This window comes from Sciurus carolinensis, chromosome 2 (genome assembly GCF_902686445.1).
Source record: "Sciurus carolinensis chromosome 2, mSciCar1.2, whole genome shotgun sequence".
NCBI classification, from domain to species: domain Eukaryota; kingdom Metazoa; phylum Chordata; class Mammalia; order Rodentia; family Sciuridae; genus Sciurus; species Sciurus carolinensis.
In genome coordinates this window covers 172,718,478-172,742,636 of record NC_062214.1, presented here as the reverse complement: position 1 = coordinate 172,742,636, position 24,159 = coordinate 172,718,478, and the positions used below count along the sequence as shown (strand labels likewise).

At 48.6% G+C, this 24,159-nt stretch overlaps 1 protein-coding gene across 1 annotated transcript; it reads left to right on the top strand.

Annotated features, from left to right (window-relative positions):
* The first annotated feature begins 1,334 nt into the window (after positions 1 to 1,334).
* On the top strand, positions 1,335 to 23,400 carry Syndig1l (synapse differentiation inducing 1 like). The gene is made up of 4 exons (XM_047541197.1): positions 1,335 to 1,704; positions 20,107 to 20,582; positions 21,462 to 21,602; positions 21,748 to 23,400. The coding sequence occupies exons 2-4, from the start codon at positions 20,166 to 20,168 to the stop codon at positions 21,904 to 21,906; spliced, it is 717 nt and encodes a 238-aa protein (XP_047397153.1). The 5' UTR covers positions 1,335 to 1,704; positions 20,107 to 20,165; the 3' UTR covers positions 21,907 to 23,400.
* Positions 23,401 to 24,159: the final 759 nt, after the last annotated feature.

The window sequence follows — 24,159 nt, the reverse complement described above, 5'->3', positions numbered from 1 at the left end:
GAGGAATCCCACTTCCAGAGCCTGGTTCCTAGTGCCTTCCAGTCCCAGCTCCCACTTCAGTCTGCTCTGGGGTTTACTCTGCAGGTCCCTACTTACCTTCAGAAAATGAGAATACTCTTCCCAACCCAGCCCCTAGTATTTTTAAGACTTGAGACCTCCTGGGAAGGACAAGACTTGAAGAATAGCTTCATCCACTCATGACACCCAAAAAAAGGAAAATGAAGTTGAGGTCAGATAAAAAGCAGAATAGCCAGGTAGAGTGGCACATGCCTGTAATCCCAGCCACTTAGGAGGCTGAGGCAGGAGGAGTTCAGGTTCAAGGCCAGTCTCCGAAATTCGGTGAGGCCCTCAGCAGATCTTTCTAAATTTAGAAAGATCTCATCCTAGAATATTTTAAAAATAATTGTAAAAGCCTGGGCTGTAGCTCATTGGTAAAGTGCCCCCTCGGTTCAATCTCTAGTACCAAAAAATAAAATAAAATAAAATAAAATAAAATAAAATAAAATAAAATAAAATAAAATAAAATAAAATAAAATAAAAAACAGCAATGTAGATTCCCTGTGGTCAGATTTCAGCTCTCTCACCAAAGTAACAAGAGGGTGCTCACTCACTCAGGACATATCGGGTGCCAATGTGTCACATATGCCGCCATACGACCCCTCAGAGTTTGGGTTCTCAGAGCCCATGAGCAGTCAAAGGCTTTGAGAGGTTAAGTAACTTGTTCAAAATCACACAGTTCATAGGTGGAACACTGCAAGCAAAACTTAGGCCTATGGGTTTACAGTATGCACTTCCCAGCAGAGTACTGCCATCCTAAGAGACGATTTACTCTCAAGAGAGATTTAATCTGTGAGCCCTATGTCCTCATTTATAAACTGGGAGGGGTGGCTAGTAGAATTAGGAACATCGAATGAGATTATATTGGTTAAAAGATAACCTGGCATACTAGCATGCACGAGACCCTGGGTGTGATCCCTAACAATAAATAAATGATCTGGCATGGTATCTGGCATATAGTAAGCACTCAATAAATGCTTTCTGTTTATTTCTCTTTTTAGGGCAGATCAATATTACATCTCGGGGCTTGGGAGCCTAGGAGCTCCTAGATGCTATTAGAAACCCAAGGGCCGCGCATCGCTTCTGGAGGTGCGGGGGAGAAGGGCAGGGGAGAAGGGCTGGGAAAGAGGGCTGGGCTCCAGGAACCAGAGCAGCAGGTTCCAGCTGCGCGCCCCTCGCTCCGCCGCCTCTTCTGGGCTCCGCGACTTCCCGCCCCGCCCCGCCCCGCCCCTCCGGGGAGCTGGGTCCGGAGTGCCTGGTGGGCTGATTCCGGAGCGTGGAAGGCAGCGCGGAGCACCGAGGCGGCGGCGGCGGCGTGAGGCGGGGAGGGGGGAGTCTCCTCGCTGCTCCCCCAAGTCGGCGCGGAGCCGCCTCGGGCCGGGCTGAGGGCTGCGCGGCGGCGGCGGGGCCCGGCCAGGATGCGAGGCTCCCGGGACCGCGCCGGGCGGGGCGGGCGGCGGCGGGAGGCGGGCGGGAGCTGTCCGCGGTGCTGAAGCGGCGGCGGCGGCGGCAGGGACGCGGGGCCAGGAGCCGGGGAGCCCTTTTGGGAGCTCTACCGCGGCCGCGAGGCGGGGGCGCCGTCGCTCGCCGGCCGATGCCGGGTCCTCGAGCCCCGCGGAGGAGGCGGGACCGTCCGCAGCGGGACAGGTAAGGGGCCGTCTGGGGGCGCAGCGGGAGCGCAGAGCTGGGCGCAGAACCTGGAGTGAGCCGGGAGGGCAGTGAGAGCCCTTTCAAGGATGGAGCTCTGACTCCTTGCTGGCCTCACCTTGCGCTCTTCCAGTGCTTGTGCCGTGTTCCTCCCAACCTCTGAACCCCGCAGTCTGGGGACACTAGGAGGGGTATGAGGGACCAGGACTATGACAGTCACTTGGGCATCCTGAACCAACACCCCCGGGGCCTTGATCCAGACCGCTCTGGGACACCCTGCCCACTGGTTACAGAATCACTGATGGGAGTCTCCCAGAATCCATGGTACCCCAGTACCCTCCATGGTCCTGCCAACGTTGGCCAAATCTGAGCCGGCTTCACTAAACTCCTCTCTCCTACCTAAGCTAGTCACCAGGGTCACTGGGGTAGCTGCAATCCCCTCTGCTCTGAGATTTCTTTGCCCTGGAAATGGCCCTTGGGTCAGGGAAAGAGTCCACCCCCTTAGGAATGATTAACGCATTTACCCAGCTAGAAAAGAGGTGCCAGGAGATACCTCAATCTTCTCCAGTGACCCTCTTCATTCTCATGAAAGGAGCCTCGTTTTGCATCATACTGCTTGGTGCATGAGGACAAAGAACCTAGGTTCTGTTTCCTATTGTGTTCTTGAATGCCGATGACCCTAGACAGAGCCTCCATTTGGAGTTCTCTCCCTTTCTGGCAAGAGTGTATTGAATGAGCTCATTCAGGCCTGCAAAGTGCTTCCAGTTCTTCAGAGCAGAGTTCTATGAGTAGCAGAATGTAGCGATCAAAATAAAACTACACAGAGCAAGACTTGGCTTACCGCTGCGGCTGACCATACTTTGTACTGCCTCATCCCCATCCTCTACCCTAGCACAACTTCTCTACCCCAGTGGTAGGAGTCCCTGGCCAGGCATTTCCCAGCTTTCCTTGCTCTCTGAACCTGTTTCCTCACCCCTAAGGTGGGAATAAGAACTCTGAGATTCTGTTCACCTGAGGGAACTGCCTTAGGACTCAATGAAACAGTGCACCTTATCAGAGGTATAAGCTTCTCCACTGTGCATCTCCAGAGCAGTGTGAGCCACTGTCACTGTTCCCATCCCCTAGCCAGGCCTACTCACAGTGACCTGATCATTATCACCCCTACCTTCTTCTCCCAGCCCAGCCATGAATCAATCCCTTTGTCCTTGTCCTCCCTTTACTGATCCCAGAATCAGTAAAGTCCAACTTATAAGTCTTTAGGAGATTAAAAGGTTTCCTTCCCTCCCCCTTCTGCTCCTCCATCATCACCTATAGAAGATAATATAGGGTGAGAGTCTGACTCACGGGTTTTTATTTTTTGAAATTTTTTCCAAGAATCACAGATCTAGGGAAACAGCTCCTTGAAGGCAGGAATTGTGTTGTTTTCATCTCTTTGCTTCCCTCCACACCCCCTCCCCCACAGCACCTGGAAGATAGTAAGGACTCAGTAATTGGGTGGAAAATAACGGAATGAAAATGTATCAGAACAAAAGTATTTGACTGGGAATCAGGAACCCAGTGTTCCAGTCCCAGATCTGCCACTAACTGTCTCAGGTCCCTTCCTTTCTGGGGACTTCAGTTTTCTCATCTGTAAAAGAAGAGAGCTAGAGCAGATAGATGAGCTCTAAGATCCAGGCCTTGATGTTTTGTGGGGCTCTCTGCAGCTTTCCTGGACCCACAAACCCCTCAGTTCTCCTTGAATACAGTATACCACCTTCATTAACCTGGTTTGAAGAGAAAGTTAATGGCCTTTCAGTGACAAAATGGATTTTATGAATGGAGTAGAAGGGAGGATTAGGAACCAGAAATACATCCTTTTTTTTTTTTTAAGATCCTTCTCTTCCTTATTTCCCTGGGAAAGTCATGAGTGTCTATAGAGTGGCTAAGTTGGTAAGACCCCTGCCTCCAAGCCAGGAGGCCAGGAGCCACCACCATCACCAATAACCCTTGTGAGTAGCCACAGGTCAGGGATCTGACCTTTGGCTATCTCTTCCCAGGGACCCTGGCTGGCTGGTATCTCCCTCCGGGAAGACCAAAGGAAGGGACAGTCAGGAAAGATCCATCCCCAGAAAGAGGTTTCTTTTTTTATATATAAAAACAAAATGAGATTCTCTGGCAATAATTTCCCTCAACTATGGCAGGCCCAGTCAGTGCTCAGAAAAACCTTAGCTAATTGGCACTTGGGTAGAGCTGAGTAAGCCATGCCAGTGACCTCCCTGACTTATTCTGTGAGTGCCCAGTCAGGGTGGGGAAGCAGCCCCCCTTCTCCACATCAGTGCTTTCTGGCTCCCAGTTGTTGGTGCAGCACTGGCAAGAATCAGCTCTCCGGAGTTAATGGACAGTCACTAACCCTCATAACAAAGTGATGGCAGTAGCAGCAACAGCAAGCATAGAGAGGGGCTTTATTTTCTGCAGAACTGGTCTGTGGGAGAGCTGGCCTGATACCAGTCTGAGCACAACGTGCTACCCCTCCATCTGCAGCTGGCTGGGTATCCACCCTACCCCCACAGCTTTCAGGGTTCAGATCATCTCTGGTCACCCGGGCAGATAACATCAGGCTGGATAACATCAGAAAGACTACCCATTGGCTATTTCCTGTGTCTCCCCCTCCTTGCTAAGGCTTTCAGACTGGCCCCTCTGCGAGGTCTCAAAGGGAAGAAGGGAGTCAACCATGGCATGTTTTTAGGTGATCTTTGTTATTTGGGGCAGGGGTTAGAAGAACTGAAGAAGAGGGGGGAAAATGCAACATGGCAGTTAAGAAATGGAGTGTGCAGTTGCCCAGTACTGAAAAAAAAAAAAAAAAAAAAAAAAAAAAAAAAAGAAAGAAAAGAAAAGAAAAGAAGAAGAAGGAAGGAAGGGAGTGGATGTGGGGGTGTAGCTCAGTAGTGGAGCACTTGCCTAGCATGCATGAGGTCTTGGGTATAATCCCCAGTACCACATAAATAAAATAAAGAAATGGAGTGTACGTGTGTGTAAGTGTTCACGTATGAGGGGTTGGAACATTGAAATACACACATACAAGTCCCTTCCCCTGCATGACACTTGCAAAAGAGGCAGAGAATATCTGGAGATGTGCACATTAGTAATCGCCTTCAAGTTCAATTCATCTATGGCTGTTAGAGGAACGTCTAGCCCAAAGTATAACACTTCGGGGAGAAAGGCCCAGAAGGAACAGCCTTCATTTGGGGGAGAAGAAACTTTGCAGTTATCAAAATTTTCTGCATTTTCTAATCCTCTTTCCTCTCTCAGAGGCTCAGTTGGCATCCTCTCTGGGACAAGGTTCCCTCTGCTGCAAGCTGGGGGACAATAAAGACTGAGTCTCTCCTGTTCTTTGTATCAAGTCCTCTTTTCTCTTCCCTCCTCTTTTACTCTCTCTTCTCCCTCTTCCCTGCAGCTACCACCCCCACTCCCCGCCACCCCCAAAGCAAACGAAGCAGGAACGAGGGCCTGATGCTCTACCTCTCCATTAGGTGTGTTATCTTCCATCATTAGATGCGCTGTTTGCTTCTAAGTGGTTCGGAATGAGCTGCTTCAGTGGAGAGACAGGTTGTTTCAGCAGAAATAAAGATTTGATTTCCACCTGAAAATGGACTAATTTGAGTAGTAGAGCCACCATTCCAATCCTCCCAGCAATTTTCACCCTTGTCAGCCACAAACCCATCCCCAAGGCTGGTGATTATGCTTTGAGGGAGAGGCCAGTTTGGCCCATAGGAGCCCAGTGTGGCAGGGGATAGAAAAGAGGATAGATTGATTCTCCCCAGAAGATAGCAACTAAGACACCTCCCATAGAAACAAAAGAATTCCAGTTGTTTTTTCCTTTTTTTGGGTTCCTTCCTCAGCCCTCTCCTCCGGTCCCCTTCTCTGCTCTGCTCTTCTTTTCTCTCACCAAAGGTACTTCTATGATTCTCAAAGCTCTCTCCAGACCTGATCACTACCCAGGGCTTTAATTCCATTTCTACCATAACATCTTAAGGCACTTTCAAAGCAAACTCATTCACTTCTCCCCACCCTGCTTCTTCATGTGTGTGCTCATTTCTCCAGCTTGGTACAGGTTGGGTCTTCTCAGTCTAAGTTCAAATATTATTTTTTTTCCTTAAGCCCAAGAAACACCTTCTGCTTCTTTAATTATTTTTAAATTTGATTTTAAATGAACAAATAATGATTATATATATTTATGGTATGCAATGTGATACTTGAATTATTAATTTTTCTTCTCTATTCTTTTTTGGTAGTTCTGGGGATTGAACCCAGGGCCTTGCACACTAGGCAAGTATTCTCCAAGGAGCCACATCCTCAGCCCACTCTTCTCCCCTCTCTGTTGTGAAAATCCTCTGAGATGGATGTTGGATCCCCTTGGAGTCTCTGCCATGTCTCTTAACTTTCTGTCATGTGTTTTATATGTTCTGTCTGGGAAATTTTACTAACTTTTTTTCTTGTACTAAAATATTACTGTTTAACTGTATCCATTCTATTGTCCAATCTCTTCACTGAATTTTTGAAAATTTAGACAATTATTTCCAATTTTAAAAACTTCTCTGCTTGTGGATTACTCCTTTTTCATAGTACCCTGTTCTTATTTTATGGGTGAAATGTTCTCATCTCTCTGATGATATGAATTCAAAAATGTATTTCCAAAATTCATTCATTTTTTACTATTTTCTGTCACTTGAAGAATTTTGGGATTTCATTGGATTGATTGTTCTATTTGTTCATGAAATGTTTCTCTTTTATTTTGATGTATTTGTTTTTCATTATTCTTTTCTGTCTATTCATACTTCTGAATGGGGGAAGGTGTTGACTGGAGTAGGCAGCTGGTATGGATTTCCTTTGAGGTTGGGTAAGTTTATTTTCTCAACAGATCAGTTCCTTGAATGTGAATTGTCCTCTTGCGTTTGGAACTGTAGATTTAGCTACACTCATTTCTTCATCAAGAAATCTTATTTGTGCTTCTTCTTCTTCTTTTATTTTATTTTATTTTTATTTTTAAAGGACTGGAAATGGAACCCAGGGGTGCTCTACCACTGAGCTACATTCTTGTCCCTTTTTATTTTTCGAGACCCTGTCTTACTAAGTTGCCCAGGTTGGCCTCAAATTTTTGATCCTCCTGCCTCAGACTCCCAAGTTGCTGGGATTACCACACTCAGTTCTCCTCTGCTGTTCATCTGTTAGGAATTTTTCAATATTTCTGGCCCACTGATATCACTTTTTTTTCTCTAGTTTTTTTCTGGTTTCATTCTTTTAAAAATACATATCCCATCATTTCAATAGAAACTCAAGAAAGAAAAGAGGTGGTCTTTGTGCTCAGGCCGCCCTCCTGCACCAGCAGCCTCCCCTTGGTTCTTTCTGTCCTAGTTGGTTACATAACCTTCTGTTTGGTTGACAAAGTCAGGAACCTGGGGATCTTTCTTGACTCCTCGGTCATTTCTAGTTAACCAAAAACTCCTGTCCATCTAACCTCCTATCCACTTCTCAGATATGACTCCTCCATTCCTTCTGCATTTGGGTCCTTCACCCCGATTCATTCTCTCTCTCTCTCTCTCTCTCTCAGTCGTACATATTCATGGGGCTCAGTGCCCTATTTTAACACACACACGTAGTGTGCACAGGTCAAATCAGGGTAATTAGCACTTCCCTCTGCTTATCATTTAATTTTTGGAGCATTTGAGCTCTTCTCTTCTAGATCGTCATAAAATGTGTAATAGGTTATCATGGACTCTAGTCACCCCGCTGAGCTGTGGAACACAAGAATACATTCCTTCTTCCTACCTGTCCTGTTGCCCACTGTCCAACCTCCTTTTATGCACCCTTTTCCTGCTACCCTTCCTGACTCTAATAATCACTATTCTATGTTCAGGTCGTTTTTTTTTTTTTTTTTTTTTTTTTTTTTTTTTTTTTTTTTTTAGCTTCCACGTATGAGACAGAAGATGAGGAATTTGTCTTTCTGTGTTTGGTTTATTTCACTTAACAGAATGTCTTCCATTCTTGTCCATTTTGCTGCAAATGACAGGATTTCATTCGTTTTTTATGACTGAAAAGATTCCATTTTGTATATAGACCATATTTTCCCTATCCATTCATGTAGTGATGGGAAACTAGGTTGGTTCCATATCTTAGCAAAACCATAATAGTCTCTCTCTGTTTTTTATTTTTTATTTTTGTGTTCTGTGGTACAAGGGATTGAACCCAAGGGGCTCTACCACTTTTACTTTTACTTTTTTATTTTTATTTTGTTTTTGAGATAGGGTTGCCCAGGCTAGCCTCAAATTTGTGATCCTCCTGCCTTAGCCTCCCAAGTCTCTGGGATTACAGGTGTGTGCCACCTACAATAGTCTCCTAACAGGACTTCTAGCCTCTATTCTCATTCACCTATCTACTGCCACCAACCAGAGTGCTCTGTCTGAAACACAGGCAGGAGCAGGACTGTGTCACCTTCCTGCTACACTCATCATTGGCTCTCCACTGATCACAGGGCACAACCTCTCTGCATGGCATGGGAAACCTTTCCACCTTGCCTGCCTCTATCTATCCATACCAAACCTGACCCCCTCCCTTACCACCTCTCTGTGCCTTTGTTGGTGATGTTTCCTCTGCTTTAAGAGCCCCCTTCCCATTATCTCACCACTGGACTTTCAAGACTCATTTCAGATGTCACCTGCTCTGAGAAGTCCTTCCTAGTTCTCACCATCCACTACCATCCCGGGACAGGGGTCCCTTGCACTCTGTGCTGCCAGCACAACTTCCTCATTCTATGGAAACTTTGTGGTTGCTAGTATTTCCCACCCCTGCTAACTTCTTGCCTATTTTCCCAAGAATTGGCCTGAAATAACTGCCCAAGAAGTGTTTGCGCTGCAATACTAAATATGCCCCCAGTAGGTGTGCTCCATGCATCTCAGATTCTGGAAAGTTTTTGTTGTTGGTGGTGGTGGTGGTGGTTTTTTGTTTTCATTTTTTTGATACCAGGGATTGAACCCAGAGAGGCTTAAACACTGAGCCATATCCCCAGCCCATTGTTTGCATTTTATTTAGAGATAGGGTCTCACTGAGTTGCTTAGGGCCTTGCTAAGTTGCTGAGACTGGCCTTGAATTTGCAATCCTCCTGCCTCAGCCTCCCAAGTTGCTGCAATTACAGGCATGTGTCACCACACCTGGCTGGAAAGTACTTTCTTACCCAGGAGCCCCAGTATCCCTAATTCACTCACTCACTAATCACCCCTTTGTTCAGGAAATCAGCTGTTTATTGAGTGCCTACTATATACCAGGCAAGGGATGAGCAAGACACACACAGTCCCCACCTCTCTGAATCTCACAATCTGGTGAGAGAGAAAGACACCAATCAACGAATCACACATATATAAATAGAGCCTGTGATAAGCACTTTTGAGAGGAAGAGCATGGAAAGCAGATATCCAGGGAATCAAAATCTAAACTGAGAATGTAGGAACAGCCTCCCTGAGGAAGTGGCCTTTGAACTGAGAGCTAAAGCATGCTGCAGTGAGTGGAGCTTCTGAGAAACACGGCCACGAAGTGAAGGAGAGAGGGACAGGAGCTACAGGGGGCCAGGGTACTGAGGATGGACATTTCGGTTGTCTGTCACTGCCTAAACTACCCCCAAAACCTAGCAGCTTAAACATTTTATCATACCTCATGACTTTGAAGGGGTCAGATACACAGGGAGGGGCCAGTTGTGTGATGGCATTGACAGAGCTCACCTGGAGGCTGGTTTGGAGAGCCTGGGACGGCTTCACTCAATGGCTGGCATCTCTGGAATGACTTGGAGGCTGGGCTCAGTGGGTTCCATAGAGCAGAACCTCTTCTCACACATGGTCTCTGGCATGGTGGCCTCAGAGTAGGCCAAGTACCTACAGGACAGCTCCGGGTTCTGAGAATGTGCCAGAAAGCAAGGTAAAAGATACATGACCTTTTATAACCCAGCCTCAGAAGTCACAGAGTAACAGATTTGCTGTGCTCTGTGGCTGAAGGAATCACAAGCTCTCCCAGACTAGAAAAGAGGGGCATAGACCCTGGCCTGTCCATGGGAGGGGTGTCAACATATTTGCAGCCAAGATTTTACACTCACCACAATTTCATTTCTTAAGTGAGGAAGACCACAGTATGTTTAAGTGCTATTAGGTAAGGTGAGTAATTTGGGAGCTCTGGGGACAGAGGAGAGAGAAAGGATAATCAGTTGTGTTGGGTTTGGTGAGGAGGTGAACGAAGCCAAGTACCCGTTTCCCCTGACTCTGCCAACCTTACCCCCATCCCCATACCAGGTTCTTGCTGCCCTTGGCTGTCAGATACGGCAAGCTGTAGCTAGCGACTCCGCGCTGGCCCGCTGACTCTCTTGCTTAGAGCCAGAAAGCAAATCCAGCTCTAAGCCTTTGTAAACAGCGACCACACTCCAGCACCTCACGGTTTGCATGACAGTTTATATATATTGGACTAGAAGATCGTCTAGCACTTAAAGGTGAAATCCTAAAGATTTCACCTTTTTCTTGGGTTTTAACTGTTGTATTTAATCTTCTGTCTCAGTAGAAAGTTCTGGTTTTTTATCTTTCAGTTTGAGGGCAGTGTCTCTTGTTGTACTGAGTGACAGCAGATGACAGTTCAGTTTCCCCACAATGGTTCCGTATTTATTTGAATCCAGGCTTTCAAAGGTTATCTAGGCAGCCACCCCTGGGCTGCTGAATCACCCCAAATCTCTTAATCTTTTCTTAAAGCTCCCATTTCACATTCTCTTCACCAAGGATGCTCATTTTAACCCATTCAAAACTAACTCCTCAACACTTTCACCCCCACCCCACACCATTTATTATGACACAGGTACCCCCAGCAGACTTAATAAATGAGTCAGGCTTTGGACTCCATTAAATCTGAGTTCAATGTGGTCCCTGTTGCTTTGTAATCGTGGGCAAGTTCCTTGATGTTTTTTTTTTTTAGTTGTAAATGGACACAATACCTTTATTTTTATGCAGTGCTGAGGATCCAACCCAGTGCCTCACATCCCAGGCAAGCGCTCTACCACTGAGCTACAACCTCAGCCCTAGTTCCTTAACCTTTTTGAGCTTTAGTTTTCTTATCTAGAAAAAAAGGTGGGAGGTAATCAGACTCAGTGGTACACACCTGTAAACCCACTGATTTAGGAAGCTGAGGCAGGAGGTTTACCAAGTTCAGGGTCAGCCTTAGCGATTTAGCAAGACCCTATCTGGAAATAAATAAATAGAACTGGGGATGTAGTTCAGTGGTAAAGCACCCCTGGGTTCAGTACCTAGTACCAAAAAAAAAAAAAAAAAAAAAAAAAAAAAAGGAAGTAATAATAATTTAGCTTCATTTGTTGTCAAGTTTTGAGATATTTGGACTACCTGGCTCAAGTGAGGAGGATTAGGGTTCTGAGAAAGGTTGGCCCCATCCTGAGGATATGACCCAATGCCTGGCCATACGTCACACTGTTCTATTGGCCTCTCCTCTCAAGTACGTGAGAGCCCACCACATGGTGCACAAAAAAAAGAAAGAAAGAAAGAAAAGAAAAGAAAAGACAGCCTCTTCAAGGCCTCAGCACTGCTCTGATCCTGGAGAACGCGATGCTGTCTGGGCTGGCCACAGGTTCCCCCACACCGCTCTACGGTTAATGGTTAAACATGTTCACTGATCAGACAGACTTGGGACAAATGGGACTCTGCCGATCCAGCTGCATGAACTCAGAAAACCTATTAACCTCTCTGAGGCTGCCTTCCCGCATGGGAAAGAGGATGGTTAAAATAAGATAATGCATTTGAAGCACTCGGCATGGTGTTCAGAACAAAGCAAGCACTCAGTAAATGGTAGCTCACCTATGAGGCACTGGGGCAAAATGACCCTGGGTCGGACTCCCAGAGCTCATATCCAGCTCCCCACTCACAAGCCGTGTGCCTTTGGGCACACTTGCAACTTTCTTGTGCCTCAGAGTCTTTATCTTCAAAACAGAGGTGATGCTGGCATGTATTTCTTAGCGCTACTGTAAGGGTTAATGAGATAATATATAGCATTTAGAACAGTGCCTGGAACAGTAAGGACTTGGTAAGTACAGGGTGTTATCATGTTATTATTACGTTATGTTATTAGGGAGTGTTATTATTCCCTCCTCTGTCAACCCTTTTGTCTTATAAGGTTTCAGGTACTTTGTTTCTATGCAGCTTCCAGTTGGATTTTGTTGTTGTTTTTAAAATCCAGTCTGTGTCTTTTTTTAATTTTTAAATTTATATTTATATAATGCATCAATTTATATAAAATTAAATTTACATTTTTAAAGCTTTGAGGTACAATGCACACATGATAATTCACTACTTTTAAGTGTACAATTCAGTGTGGCTTGTGAAACACATGCAGTCATATGACCACTGTAATCAAGATATGGAACTGTTCCGACACTCCAAAAAGTCCTCAGGCCCTTTTCAGTCAATGTCCCCTTGCTGCCTCTGGGTCCTTTGCAACCTCTGATCTGCTTTCTACGGTATTCCCCTTTCCTAGAATTCCATATAAATTCACTAAAACACTATATGACTGTCTTCGACTCTCTTAATGGCAATTTTACTACATTCACATTCAAAGTAATTACTGACATAGTTGGGTGTAAGTCTAATAACTATTTGTTTTCTGTTTGTCTTGCCTATTCATATTCCTTTTTCTATCTTTTCTTACCTCCTTTTGAATTGAGTATTTTTATCATTTTGTATTTGCATCTACTAGCTTTTGGTTAGACATTCTTCTACTCTTCTTTCAATGATGATTACAGCTGTGCCCTTTTTTCCCTTCTTCTCTTTCTCTTCCTCCTTTTTTTTGTACTGGGGATTGAACCCAGGGGTTCTGTACATGCCCAGTCCTTTTCATTTTTTGTTTTGAGGCAGGGTCTTACTAAGTTGGCCTCAAATTTGTGATCCTCCTGCCTCAGCCTCCCAAGTCTCGGGGATTACAGGCTTATACTGCCACACCCAGCAGAGCAGTGGTTTTTAAAGTGTTCTCTGGGCCAATAGCATCAATATCACCTGAGAATTTGTCAGAAATACAAATTCTCAGGCCCTTTTCCAGAATCATTAACAGTGGGAGAGGAATCCAGCAATTCCAGTTAAATAATTCTCCAGGAGCTGGGCACAGTGGTGCACACCTGTAATCCCAGCAACCCCAGTAGCTCAAGAGGCTGAGGTGGGAGGATTGCAGGTTTGAGGCCAGCATCAGCAATTCAGTGAGAACCTAAGCAATTCAGCAAGACCCTGTCTCTAAATTTTAAAAAATCAAATAAAAAGGGCTGGGGATGTAGGTCAGTGGTAAAATGTCCCTGAGTTCAAAAGTTCGATCCCTAGTTTGAAACACACACACATACAAATCTCCCCAGGAGATGTCAGTGTATTCTGAAGTTTGCGAACCTCTGTCCCAAAGACCACTCTGGTTTCCAGCGACAGCGAGGCTATGTGCAGATCACCCTTTGCAGTTAGGGTTAGCTGATTCCAAGCCTGGCTTCACTCCTTGGGAGAGATGGTTTGTCTCTGGTTTACTCCTACTTCTAAGGCATAGCTCTAGAGAGGTCCCTGGGTGTTTACTGGGGCGCTCCTCCCTGAACTCCAATTTTTAACCCAGCCCCTGATGTGGCTAGAACAGTTTGCCTGATGAACTATCCTCTTATAAATCAAGGAAAGGCCCCAAAGGGGAGCCTGGTGTCAATGTCAGGCTCACTTCTCTGGGTCTCTCTTTCCTCTGGGATCTTGGCATTTTAGCCCTGTGAGTTCTTGCTCCCTTGGTGATTCTTCCAAAGCCTTCATATTTATCCTCCGCTCTCCCAGCTGTTGTTGGCAGTTAGTCTGCCACAGCTGGAAGAGGAAGCCCCCATCCTATTGTTATGTTCCACTAGAATTACAGAGTCGAATGAGCAGTTAGAGCAGTGTGGTGTCTGGCACGTGGTAAAAAGCTCAATAAGTTTAAGTTATTGTTCTCCCAATAGGATCCTAGGGCTGAACTGAGCTCAGTTGCCAATCATCAGCCCTCCCAACTCTCATATCTACGTTGTCTAGACATGCAAACCAACGTTACATTGCATGGCTGGACTCCAGGGCAGATGCGCTCCAGAAGGTCCCTGGACAGCTCCCCACCTCTGATCTGGGAGGTGGTATTGTGCCCTCCAACCCCAAATCAGGAAGTGAAAAACCTTAGACCTTAGAGCCCAGCTAAGTTCTTACCCCAGAAGGAAACAACCTGGCTCATTCCTGTAATCCCAGCAATTCAGGAAGCTGAGGCAGGAGGATCACCAGTTCAAATCCAGCCTCAGTAGTTTAGCAAGACTATTTCAAAATAAAAAATAAAAATAAAGGGGCTAGGGATGCAGCTCAGTGTACAGCACTCCCAGTACCACAGGGGGAGGTGGGGAGGAAACAGCCCATGGGATGTGGATTCACAGAGTCACCTTCTCTCTCTTTAACATCTGGAGGGACCCAGATCTACAGCCCCAGCTACAGAATTTGGAGCAATCTTCTTAGCTTCAGAATCCCAGGTCGCTAGCGTCTTTCTTCTGGAGCAGAGAACAAACACACATATAGGAGGCACACTCAGCTGGAGGTCCACGAGCAGCTACAACAGTCTAGGAGGTACCCACAGTCCACATGAGACCACGCAGCAGAGGTGGCAATAATAGCTCTGCCTTGAATACTGATCTCCCACTCCAGGGGACAGGAAGAGGCAGACCCAAGGGACAGGATGAAAGGCCTAACCAGGCCAAGAGCAGAGAAGGATGCTCCTAGAGAACTACTGCATGTTCCTTCTGGCCAGGACTCAGAGCTGGGTCCCTGGATCTGGCCATGAACTCCCACATGACCCTGGTAGTTTACAGGAGGCCCATGAGCTGACCTGTGGCTGCGCTGAGAGGGTGCTGCAGCCGCCAACTGGTGTCGCTTTGTGAGAGTGTAGGTGTAGTTGAGTGTGTGGGAGATGGGGCAGGCCACCAAACCCAGAAGGAACCTCCAGCCTGGGAGGTTTTAAACTGATCTTAGATCATTTGGTCCAGAAGAAATCAATGCATTTAATTTTCTTCTGGTTTAAAAGCAGTACCTGCTCATTGTAATAAATAAATAATTAAATGTGGAAAATAGGAAAAACAGAGCGTAAAGAAGAAAACGAAAGCACCTGGGCTCCCGCCCCTGGCGCTAATCACTGTTGACGTTCGGGAGGTGTGGAGATTACACACACACACATACCATTTTCTTTTCTTCCTTCTCACTGAATCTGCAACAAGTATTTTCTCTTGTCATTACTCCTTGTAAACCTGTTTGGAGGCCTTCCACCACGACATTGTATAGCGTGATTTATTTAATTCCTTTCCAGTTGTTAGACATTCAAGCTGCTTCCCATTTTTCCATGAGTAAAAACAGAATCCACGCTGGGAGCAGTGGTGCACTCCTGTAGCCCCAGGCCTCCAGAGACAGACCACAAGTTCAAGGCCAGTCTCAGCAACTTAGGGAGACCCTGCCTCAAAAAAGGAAGAAAGCAAACTGGATAGGGCTTTTTTTTTTTTCTTTGTACCAGGGATTGAACCCTGGTGCACTTAAGCACTGAGCCACATCCCCAACCCTTTTATATATTTTATTTAGAGACAGGGTCTTGCTGAGTTGCTTAGGGCCACACTAAGTTGCTAAGGTCGACCTTGAACTCATGATCCTCCTGTCTCAGCCTCCTGAGCCACTGGGATTATAGGCATGCGCCACCATACCCAGCAGGATCGTGCATCTTCATGCATGAAGTGCTTCAGGGTCCCATCAGTGTACCAGGCTGGGGTACCCTGGGGACTATAGGCTCAAGTGGCAAACATTAAGATCAACTGGAGAAGTTTATAGAGGCCTCTAGGAACCAGATCCGAGACTCCCAGAGGGTAGGGGAGATGGGCACTGGAGAGGGAAGGACTGGGCCTTAGGCAGCACAGGGGAGCTGGAAACCTGGAGGTGAGCACACGGCTCTGCACCCACCTGAGAGCAGAGGCCTCACCTTTCCCTTGCCTCCCCAACCTGCCCAAGGTGACAGTGGGAGTCATGACGACCCTGGATCTTGCTGGGCTCCAAATGTGCTCACCTATTCCTGACTCTTAAATGGAGGCCACCGGTGGGGATTCACTTCTGTGGGGCTTCTGAGGTCATGGGATCAAGGATGTTAGTGCCACAGTTGACCTCAGTGACCATTTCCTCCAATCTCTCATGGAGAGATGCTGTTTTAGTCAGGTTTTTCACTGCTGTAACTAAAAGATATGAACAGAACAATTATAGGGGAGGAAAATTTATTTGAGGGCTTACAGTTTCAGAGGTCTCAATCCATAGACAGCAGGCTCCATTCCTCAGGGCTCAAGGTGAGGCAGAACCTCATGGTGGAGGGAGGCGGCAGAGGGAAGTGGCTCACTTCATGATCAGGAATCAGAGAGAGTGTGAAGACTCTCTAGATACAAAATATATATACCCCATAGCCTCACCCCAATTCCCACCTCCTCCAGTCACACCCTACCACTTCAGTTACCTCTCAGTTAATCCCTGAGGGGATTAAATCAGGGAGTTAAATCCCTGAGGGGATTAAATCAGGGGGTTAAATCACTGATTGGGTTAAAACTCTCACAACCCAATCATTTCCCCTTTAAGCCTTCTTGCATTGTCTCACATGTGAGTTTTGGGGTACACCTCACATCCAAACCATAACAGACATGAAGACTGAGGAAACAGTTAAAAGGCCAATGACAGTCAGGCACAGTGGCACCTGCCTGCAATCCCAGCAGCTCTCGAGGCTGAGGCAGGAGGATCATAAGTTCAAAGCAAGCCTCAGCAACTTAGCAAGACCCTAAGCAACCTAGTGAGACTCTGTCTCACTAAAAAATTAAAATAAAAAGGGCTGGGGATGTGACTTAGGGGTTAAATGCCCCTGGGTTCAATTCCCAGTCCCCCCAGAAAAGGCCAATAGGTAGAACAGGAATGGAATCCCTGTATACCTGACACCCAAACCCATAAGCCCTAAGATCACATGGCCGTCAACTCCACCCCTGTGAGTCACATATGCTTGGAGGAGGGAGGGCACTGCAGGGCTTAGATGATTTTGGCTTGCTGGGAATCGGCCCAGAGGAACCTAGGCGCAAGCCTAAACTATGAGGCCTCTGCCGTGAGCACCCCTGCTCCAGGCTGCAAGAAGTAGGCTCTCTCTACTGGAGTCCAAGGGGCTTCTTGAATTTTGGACCCCTGAAGAGGAAAGGGGAGGCCCTCCATCTGTGAACCCTATCGGCAATGACCCAAGGGGCTGGGGGTGTAGCACAATAGTAGAGCACTTACCTAGGATGCTTGAGGGGCCAGGTTCAATCCCCGGTACCATAAAAAGACCCAAAAAAGAAGTCAGCAGTGCCCTGAGCCTGCACCCCTGCCCAAGCCTGAACGCCCCATTGCTGCACACAGGGCGGCTTCCACCACAGCTGGTTACAGTCACGTGGGACTCGTGGAACTCCCAGGGGGTTAACGCACCAACAGGGCCCCCAGGCAGGTGGCAGCTCAGCTTCTCCAGCACCATCTGTGCCCGCTACGTGAGGAGTCAGGCCCTTGGGCCACATCTCCTTCTCTGTGCCCCTCTGTGATTGTCAGACATTCTTGCAACTCCAGCTCCTGGGCAGCCCCCCATGGAGGTTCAGAGCTCAGGGCCCTGGGCAGCCTCTTGCTTCGCTCCTCCGTCATGGCAAGTCAGCCAGGGAAGCCTGGCCCCCATGAACGTGCCCTAGGTGCCCTCCTCCAGTCTTCTGGCCCCTCTCCTCCCCTCACTCCCCTCTTTGTCCCCACTACCTAGGCATTATTCCTGGGGCAACTCTTCATCTTCAGATTTCTTAAGAACCAGTTTTACTGAATTCAGACACTTCTCTTGGGGCAGAAGTAGAAATGGTCATTTGCCACATTTGCCAAACTTTTTACTGATACATTCTTTTTTTCTTAACCACATCCCAGTCCTTTTTATTTTTTATTTTATATTTATATTTTATTAGGATCTCACTAAGTTGCTTAGGGCCTTGCTAAGTTGCTGGGGCTGGCCTTGAACTTGCCATCCTCCTGCCTCAGCCTCCCCAATTCCTGGGATCACAGGAGCCCAGCTTGCCAGTGCATTTTTGATAGGGACTGGGACTGGGGAGGGGAACCAGATGAAATTAGCTCTGGAGCAGAACCTTCCTCTTTCCTCTGTAGCATTAGTGGAGTACCTGCCAGGAGGCCCTGGTGGGTGAAGCCCAGACACAAGCACAACAGCCTCTGCCACTTACCTACAGCACACTGTCACCTCGGCCACTTCTTTGGATCCTCAAAACAACCTCATAGCCAAGTGTGGTGGCTCATGCCTGTAATCCCACCTACTCAGGATGGTTTTTAGGAAGTTAAGGCAAGTTCAAGGTCAGCCTAGGTTGTGAAACCCTGTCTCGAAATTCAAAAAAAAAAAAAAAATTTAAAAGGTCTAAGGATATAGCTTACCATAGAGAGCTCCGGATTCAATTTCACCCCCTGCGCCTGGCGCGCGTGCACGCACACACACACACACACACACACACACACACACACACACACACAGACAACCTGGTGGGGTGGGCAGAAATTATCATGCAAACTTTACAGATGAGGAATCTTGGGGACTTGCAAATTCACCCAAGGCATCAGGGCCAGGACTAAATTCCAATCTTCAGATAGAAGTCCAGGGCAGCTCACTGTCCAGTCACGCTCCAGCTTCATGAGGGACCCAGAGAAGAGCGGGAGGTTCCTGAGACTTCCTGGCCTGCCCCTCCCCTCTTTCCAGTCCTCGCATCAACCTGCCGCACCCCAGAGTGCGCGGCTCTGTGGCAGACACACTTGAGGGCTGCACTCCCTCCTTCAGGCAGCCTCGTGCCTACCATGAGCCTGGGAAGTGGGGCAGGCAGCCCTGGAGGGTGTCTACGCTTCCAGCTGGATGTGCAGGTCCAGAGCTCAGTAATCAGGGGGCCCTGCCTTAAATCCTGCAGGAACTTCCCAAAGTCACAATTTGCCTTACAGGGGAGAATAGCCTAAACTGAACCCCACTGTGACTATCCTTTGGAGGAAGCACCCTCCTCTAGGAAGACCTAGCAGCTCTGATCATGGACCATGTGCCAAGCTATGTGTGGTCCCATTTGACCCCCCAGAAAATCCTTCCTCAACCCTAACTCCCCCCTGCCACCAAGTCCTTTCAATATCTCCCAAGGCCATCGCTCTTCTCCATTCCACCACCACCGAATCTCAGAGATCCTCAGCTTATCTGAAGCTGTAACAAAAGCCTCCTAATACTAACAAGTCAGACCAGCCCTCTCCAATCCACTCTGCACACATAGCTATGCATCAGGAAAGAAATGTCATCCCTGCTGAGATCCCAGCAGCACCTTAGGCCTGCATAATCTGAGCCCCAAACCCCATCTTGTGCCTCCCTCTGTACCAGCCTCTCCCGGGCTCTCATCCCTACCATCCTTTGTCCACCACAGGGCCTCTAACAATGCCTGAAATAATCAGTCTAAAATGAGGAAAGAATCATTTGGCTCAGGGTTTCAGAGGCTTCCGTCCGTGATCTATTGGCCCTGTTGCTTTGTGCCTGTGGCGAGGCAGCACCTCATGGCAGGGAGCACATGGTAGAGCCAGCTGCTCACCTTATGGTGGCCAGGAAGCAGAAAGGAGAGAGAGGAAGACACTGGTGTCCCACAATCCCCCTCAAGGGCATGCCCCCGGTGACCTAAAACTTCCCACTGGGCCCCACTTCTTAAAGGTTTCTACCACTTTCCAAAGAGCAAAACTGAGGACCAAGCCTTTAACACCTGGGCCTTTGGGGGACACTTCAGATACAAATTCTAGCACCATCCCACTTACCTCTTTAGCTTACACTCTGAAGGTCTCAGCTCCAAAGTTTCCTGCGTCTCTGCTGGTTCTGTCCCTTGTGTGTTCCCACACCCACCAGCGGTACTTCTCATCAGAACAGACATGTTATGTTATAACTGTCTTCTGCACCTGACTGTAAGCTCCATGGAGATGAAGTGGGCCTCCTTCCTTTCCCCTGCTTCTCTCCTTTCTCACCACTGTATCCCCAACATCTGGTACAACCTGACATCTGGTTGGTGCTCAATAAATACGTGTTTAGTGGATGATGAACCAATTCTCTGAGGTGAGTATGCTATTATCCCCACTTCGCAGACAAAGAAACTGAGGCTCTGAGAGTAACCAGCTCAAAGTTCTGTAACTGACAAGTGGCAAGAGAGAGTAGCACCAAGTCAGACTGCAGAGTGTGCATTCTGAACCACATCAGGTCCTGCATGAGGTGCCTCTGCCTCAGTGCCTGTCTGTCTTGCTCTCTCAACAGGCTCTGTGAGGGCTGTGCGGCTGGCCCTGTCTTCCCTCCCTGGAGCCGCCCCTAGAACTATGGAGAGCCTGAGTGAACTACAGAACCCACTGCTGCCTGGGAGCCCTGCCCACCTCTGCAGCTCCTATCCCTACGCAGAGGCCCCGCCCAGCTGGTCCTACCAGGAGAAGCTCTACTCCTACCTCCTGGGGGGTGCTGACCCTGCTCACACACACCAACTCCTGGACCCAGGGTCCCTGCAGCTGGCTGTAGAGGCCTGGTATCGGCCCAGCTGCCTCCTGGGGAGGGACAAGGTCAAGGAGCCCAGGGCAGGAAGTTGTGAGACCAGCTTCACAGAGGCCAAGGAGCCCCAGGCAGGGCCCACAGAGCAGTGCACGGAACCTGGCCAAGATGAAGAGGATGTCACCATCCACACTGTGTCCTATGGGGTTCAAGAGGAGCTGCAGGGCCAGGAGGACAGCCAGGAGGAGGAGGAGGTGAGCACACGTGTTTACAATGCAGATTCCCGGGAGCCCTCCCTCCAGACGCAGATTTAACAGGCTTGGACTAGGCCCAGGAATCTATTGGTCACCAAAGGAAAGGTTCTTCTGACCCAAGTGCAGTTCACACTTTGAAAAACACTAGCTTAGCTGGGCACTGTGGTGCATACCTGTAAGCCCAGCCACTCAGGAGGCCGAGGTAGGAGGATGGCAAGTTTAAGGCCAACCTCAGCAACTTATCAAGACCATGTGTCAAATAAAAAATAAAAAGAGCTGGGAATGTAGTTCAGTAGAAGGTTAGCCCTGGATTTCATCTGTAGTAGAGAGAGAGAGAGAGAGTGTTTAGCTTGTGTCACCTATTTATTAAGCCAAATGATAAATAGCAACTGTTTATCACTCAAAGATAACATTATTTTGGTGGATGATTGTCTAAGTCTCTTTTTATTCACATGGTTTTATCCCTTCTCCTCTTCTCCATAGAGATCTTTCTATACATAGTTTCATAACCTGATTTTTCAATATTGCTCCATATAATTTAATATTTTCCACAAGGTGATGTTTGAAGTTGTGTGCTCTCCGTCATGACTTCTTCCATCACTTATTAACTCGATCTCCTGGTCACTGGGCATTGAGTGTTTCTCACCTTGCACACCATTGCTATCCTACGATGAACATCCCTGGATAGAGAGACTTGCATTCTTTCCCGGTGATAAATTCCTAAGAGTAGATTCAGGTCATTGTCAAGACTTTTGGTAGAGTGGTGAGACCAACCTACTCTCCCAGTCACTCCACATCACTGCCCTGGATAGTACCTTTTTTATTTCTTTTGAACCCTTGCCAGTCTGACAGGGCTGGGGTGACCCCACTGTTCCACAGAGTGAGGCGACCTCCACGGAGAGTGAAAGTGAAGACAACTTCCTCACGCTGCCTCCCAGGGACCACCTGGGTCTCACTCTCTTCTCCATGCTCTGCTGCTTCTGGCCACTGGGCATTGCTGCCTTCTATTTCTCCCAAGGGGTAAGTACACCTGGGGCCCAGGATGGCTTCTCTAGCCACCTCCCCACTAGAGGGCTAGACACCCCCCATCTGCAGGAGGGGGTCAAGGGCCTGGTGGGCTGGGCGATTTTGCTGCTCCCTTACATCAGCACGTCTCTCTCCCTAGACCACCAAGGCCATCTCCAAAGGGGACTTCCGCCTGGCCAGCACCACCTCCCGCCGGGCCCTATTCCTGGCCACGCTCTCCATTGCAGTGGGGGCTGGTCTCTATGTGGCTGTGGTGGTGGCTCTGGCAGCTTACATGTCCCAGAATGGCCATGGTTAGTGGCCAGTAGACCTGCATCCTGATTCCCCTGGCCTACCTGAGGAAGCAGCGGGGCTCGAGGCTGCAGACTACGGAGAGTCCTGGTCCCCTGAACTGTGAATGTGGCGTGCAGAGCTCAACCTTCACTTCTTCCCACCCACTGCTCCCAGTCCCAGGGCAGGCCAGGGCCACTGACAGGAAGCAGAAGAATCAGGGATGTCCTCCTACCTAACAAGGCTGAGCCCAGCCCATTCTGCCTGTTCTCTACAGGGTCTGCTGCCCTGCAGGCAGCCCACAGGCTACTCCCCAGCTTCCCCACAGAGAGAAAGCAGGAAGTTCCAGGGAAGGAAAGGGGTTGCCAGGGGACAGGGGTCCTGACCTAGTCCTTTTAGCCCATCGGGGTCTTCACCTGGGGACAGCCTGAGCAGCTTCTCCCAAGTCTACTCTCTGGTCCCGTGATGCCCCAACCCAGTCAATCAGGAAGGAAAAACATGGAGACACAGGTGTACCCTGTTCTTTCTGATTCTTGGGAGCTGTTTATCTCCCCTGTGAGCAAGTAAGACACTATAGATCCTGGATAGAGAAGGGAGTCTCAGCATGTCAACTCTGAACCAAGGGCAGGGCCCTAGCGCACTTCTGTGCAAGAACAAAAGGCAGAGGCTAGAGGGCCCTGAAACACTACTGGGCCACGGGGATCTCCCCTTCTGCCCCAGTTCCCTCTCCACTATCATACCTGGGCCTAAACTGGTGCCCTCCCAGGAAGGCTGAGAGAGCATGCCCTCAGCCCCTAGCCACAGGGCACAGGGACCTAGATCCAACCTGTTGTAAAGATGTGGAAGAAAGGGGGCGGTGAGTGTAGCGGAGGGGAGGGACCGGGAGAGGGGACTGCTGAGGAGCCAGCAGAGCTAAGGAGCATCTTTCCAGAGGAGGGGTCCTCTGAGTCAGGCCCAGAAAGACGGGTAGAATCCTCCTAAGGAAATTGTTTCCACATAACTCCTCATATTGGTGGGCAGGGGTATGGCAAGAGCCTCCCACGGGGTTTCCAAGCTGTTTAGATTCTGCCTGAAACATTCAGGCTGGAGCCAAATGGCAGCCATCTCTGAGCACTCTTCCAACATGAGGAGCAAGGTTGAGCCTCTCTCTCTCTCTCAAAGACCAGTAATGTTTTGTCATCTCTGAATCCTGGGGGTTCAGTGGTGGGCCCCTGGTCAGGCTGGGGCCACTGTCACAGATATGTCAGGGCTGCTCTTGTCACCAGCCTCCCACCCCAGCCATCAGGCAGGCAGGGAGGCAGTAGGCTGCACAGGCAGGCCCCTGGGGGCTCCAGTTACAGGATGATTTATGCAAAATGTGGGGATGTGGTTATTCCTATGCCCCATCCAGAGCCCAGATGGGTCTATGGCTTCACCACTGACCAATCCTTGTCCCACATCCTCTCCCACCTTATGCATTGCCCAACCCACCAATCCCTGCATCACTGGCAGTTTTAATGTCCCCTTATTGTATTTATTTATCCTGGTAATAAACTTTTCTGTAACACCTGGTGCCCTCTGGGCCTCTTGCTATTCTCGCCTACGGCCACCATGCCTGCATCCCAGCTCCTCCAGTACTGACCTCCAAGACTGTCTCTGCTGCTCCTGATCCCCAGCAGCCTCTGGAGAAGCCAACCCCAGTTTGGGCTTCAGGAGGAGGGTTGACTAGAGGCCCTGCCTGCCTCCTGGATGTAGGCCGATGACCTGCATGTGCAAGATAAGATAAGGATCCACACCTGGAGAAAAATCCCTCAGAGGTTCAAGAGACTTGGAGGTCACTTGGAAGGGATGGGAGGTTCCACAGATCTGCCTGGAACTACCAAGGGTGGATGTAGGGTGTAGGGAGCCAACAGGCCTCCTTCCCTGGCTATCCATTCTTGGGCCTCCCATATCTTCCATCCCAGGAGCTGTGTGGCCAGGAGCTGTCTGTGCCTGCCTCAGGCTCTAGCCTCAGCAGCAAATCCCCAACATCCTCTCAGATCTGGACCACCATGCCCCCGCCCAGGCCAGCAGAGGGACTGGCCTGGCCTTTAGGTCAATGAGCATGGAAGGCCTGGGGAGGTAGGTATGCACACTGCACACCCCATGTGCACCTACTTGCAAGACACAGCATGTGCACCTACTCTGCATTTCTGCACACTCACACACACACACACACACACACACACATATGCGCATGCAAGCGCACTGCCTGGGTTGGGTGTCCCTGGGAGAGATTAGTAAGCACTATGCACTTGTGGAG

Coding starts and splice junctions, on each gene's coding strand:
- Syndig1l (XM_047541197.1), top strand. CDS start 20,166: ATGGAGAGCCTGAGTGAACTACAGAACCCACTGCTGCCTGGGAGCCCT. Junction 20,583..21,461: donor ACAGCCAGGAGGAGGAGGAG/GTGAGCACACGT, acceptor ACTGTTCCACAG/AGTGAGGCGACCTCCACGGA. Junction 21,603..21,747: donor CCTTCTATTTCTCCCAAGGG/GTAAGTACACCT, acceptor CTCTCTCCCTAG/ACCACCAAGGCCATCTCCAA.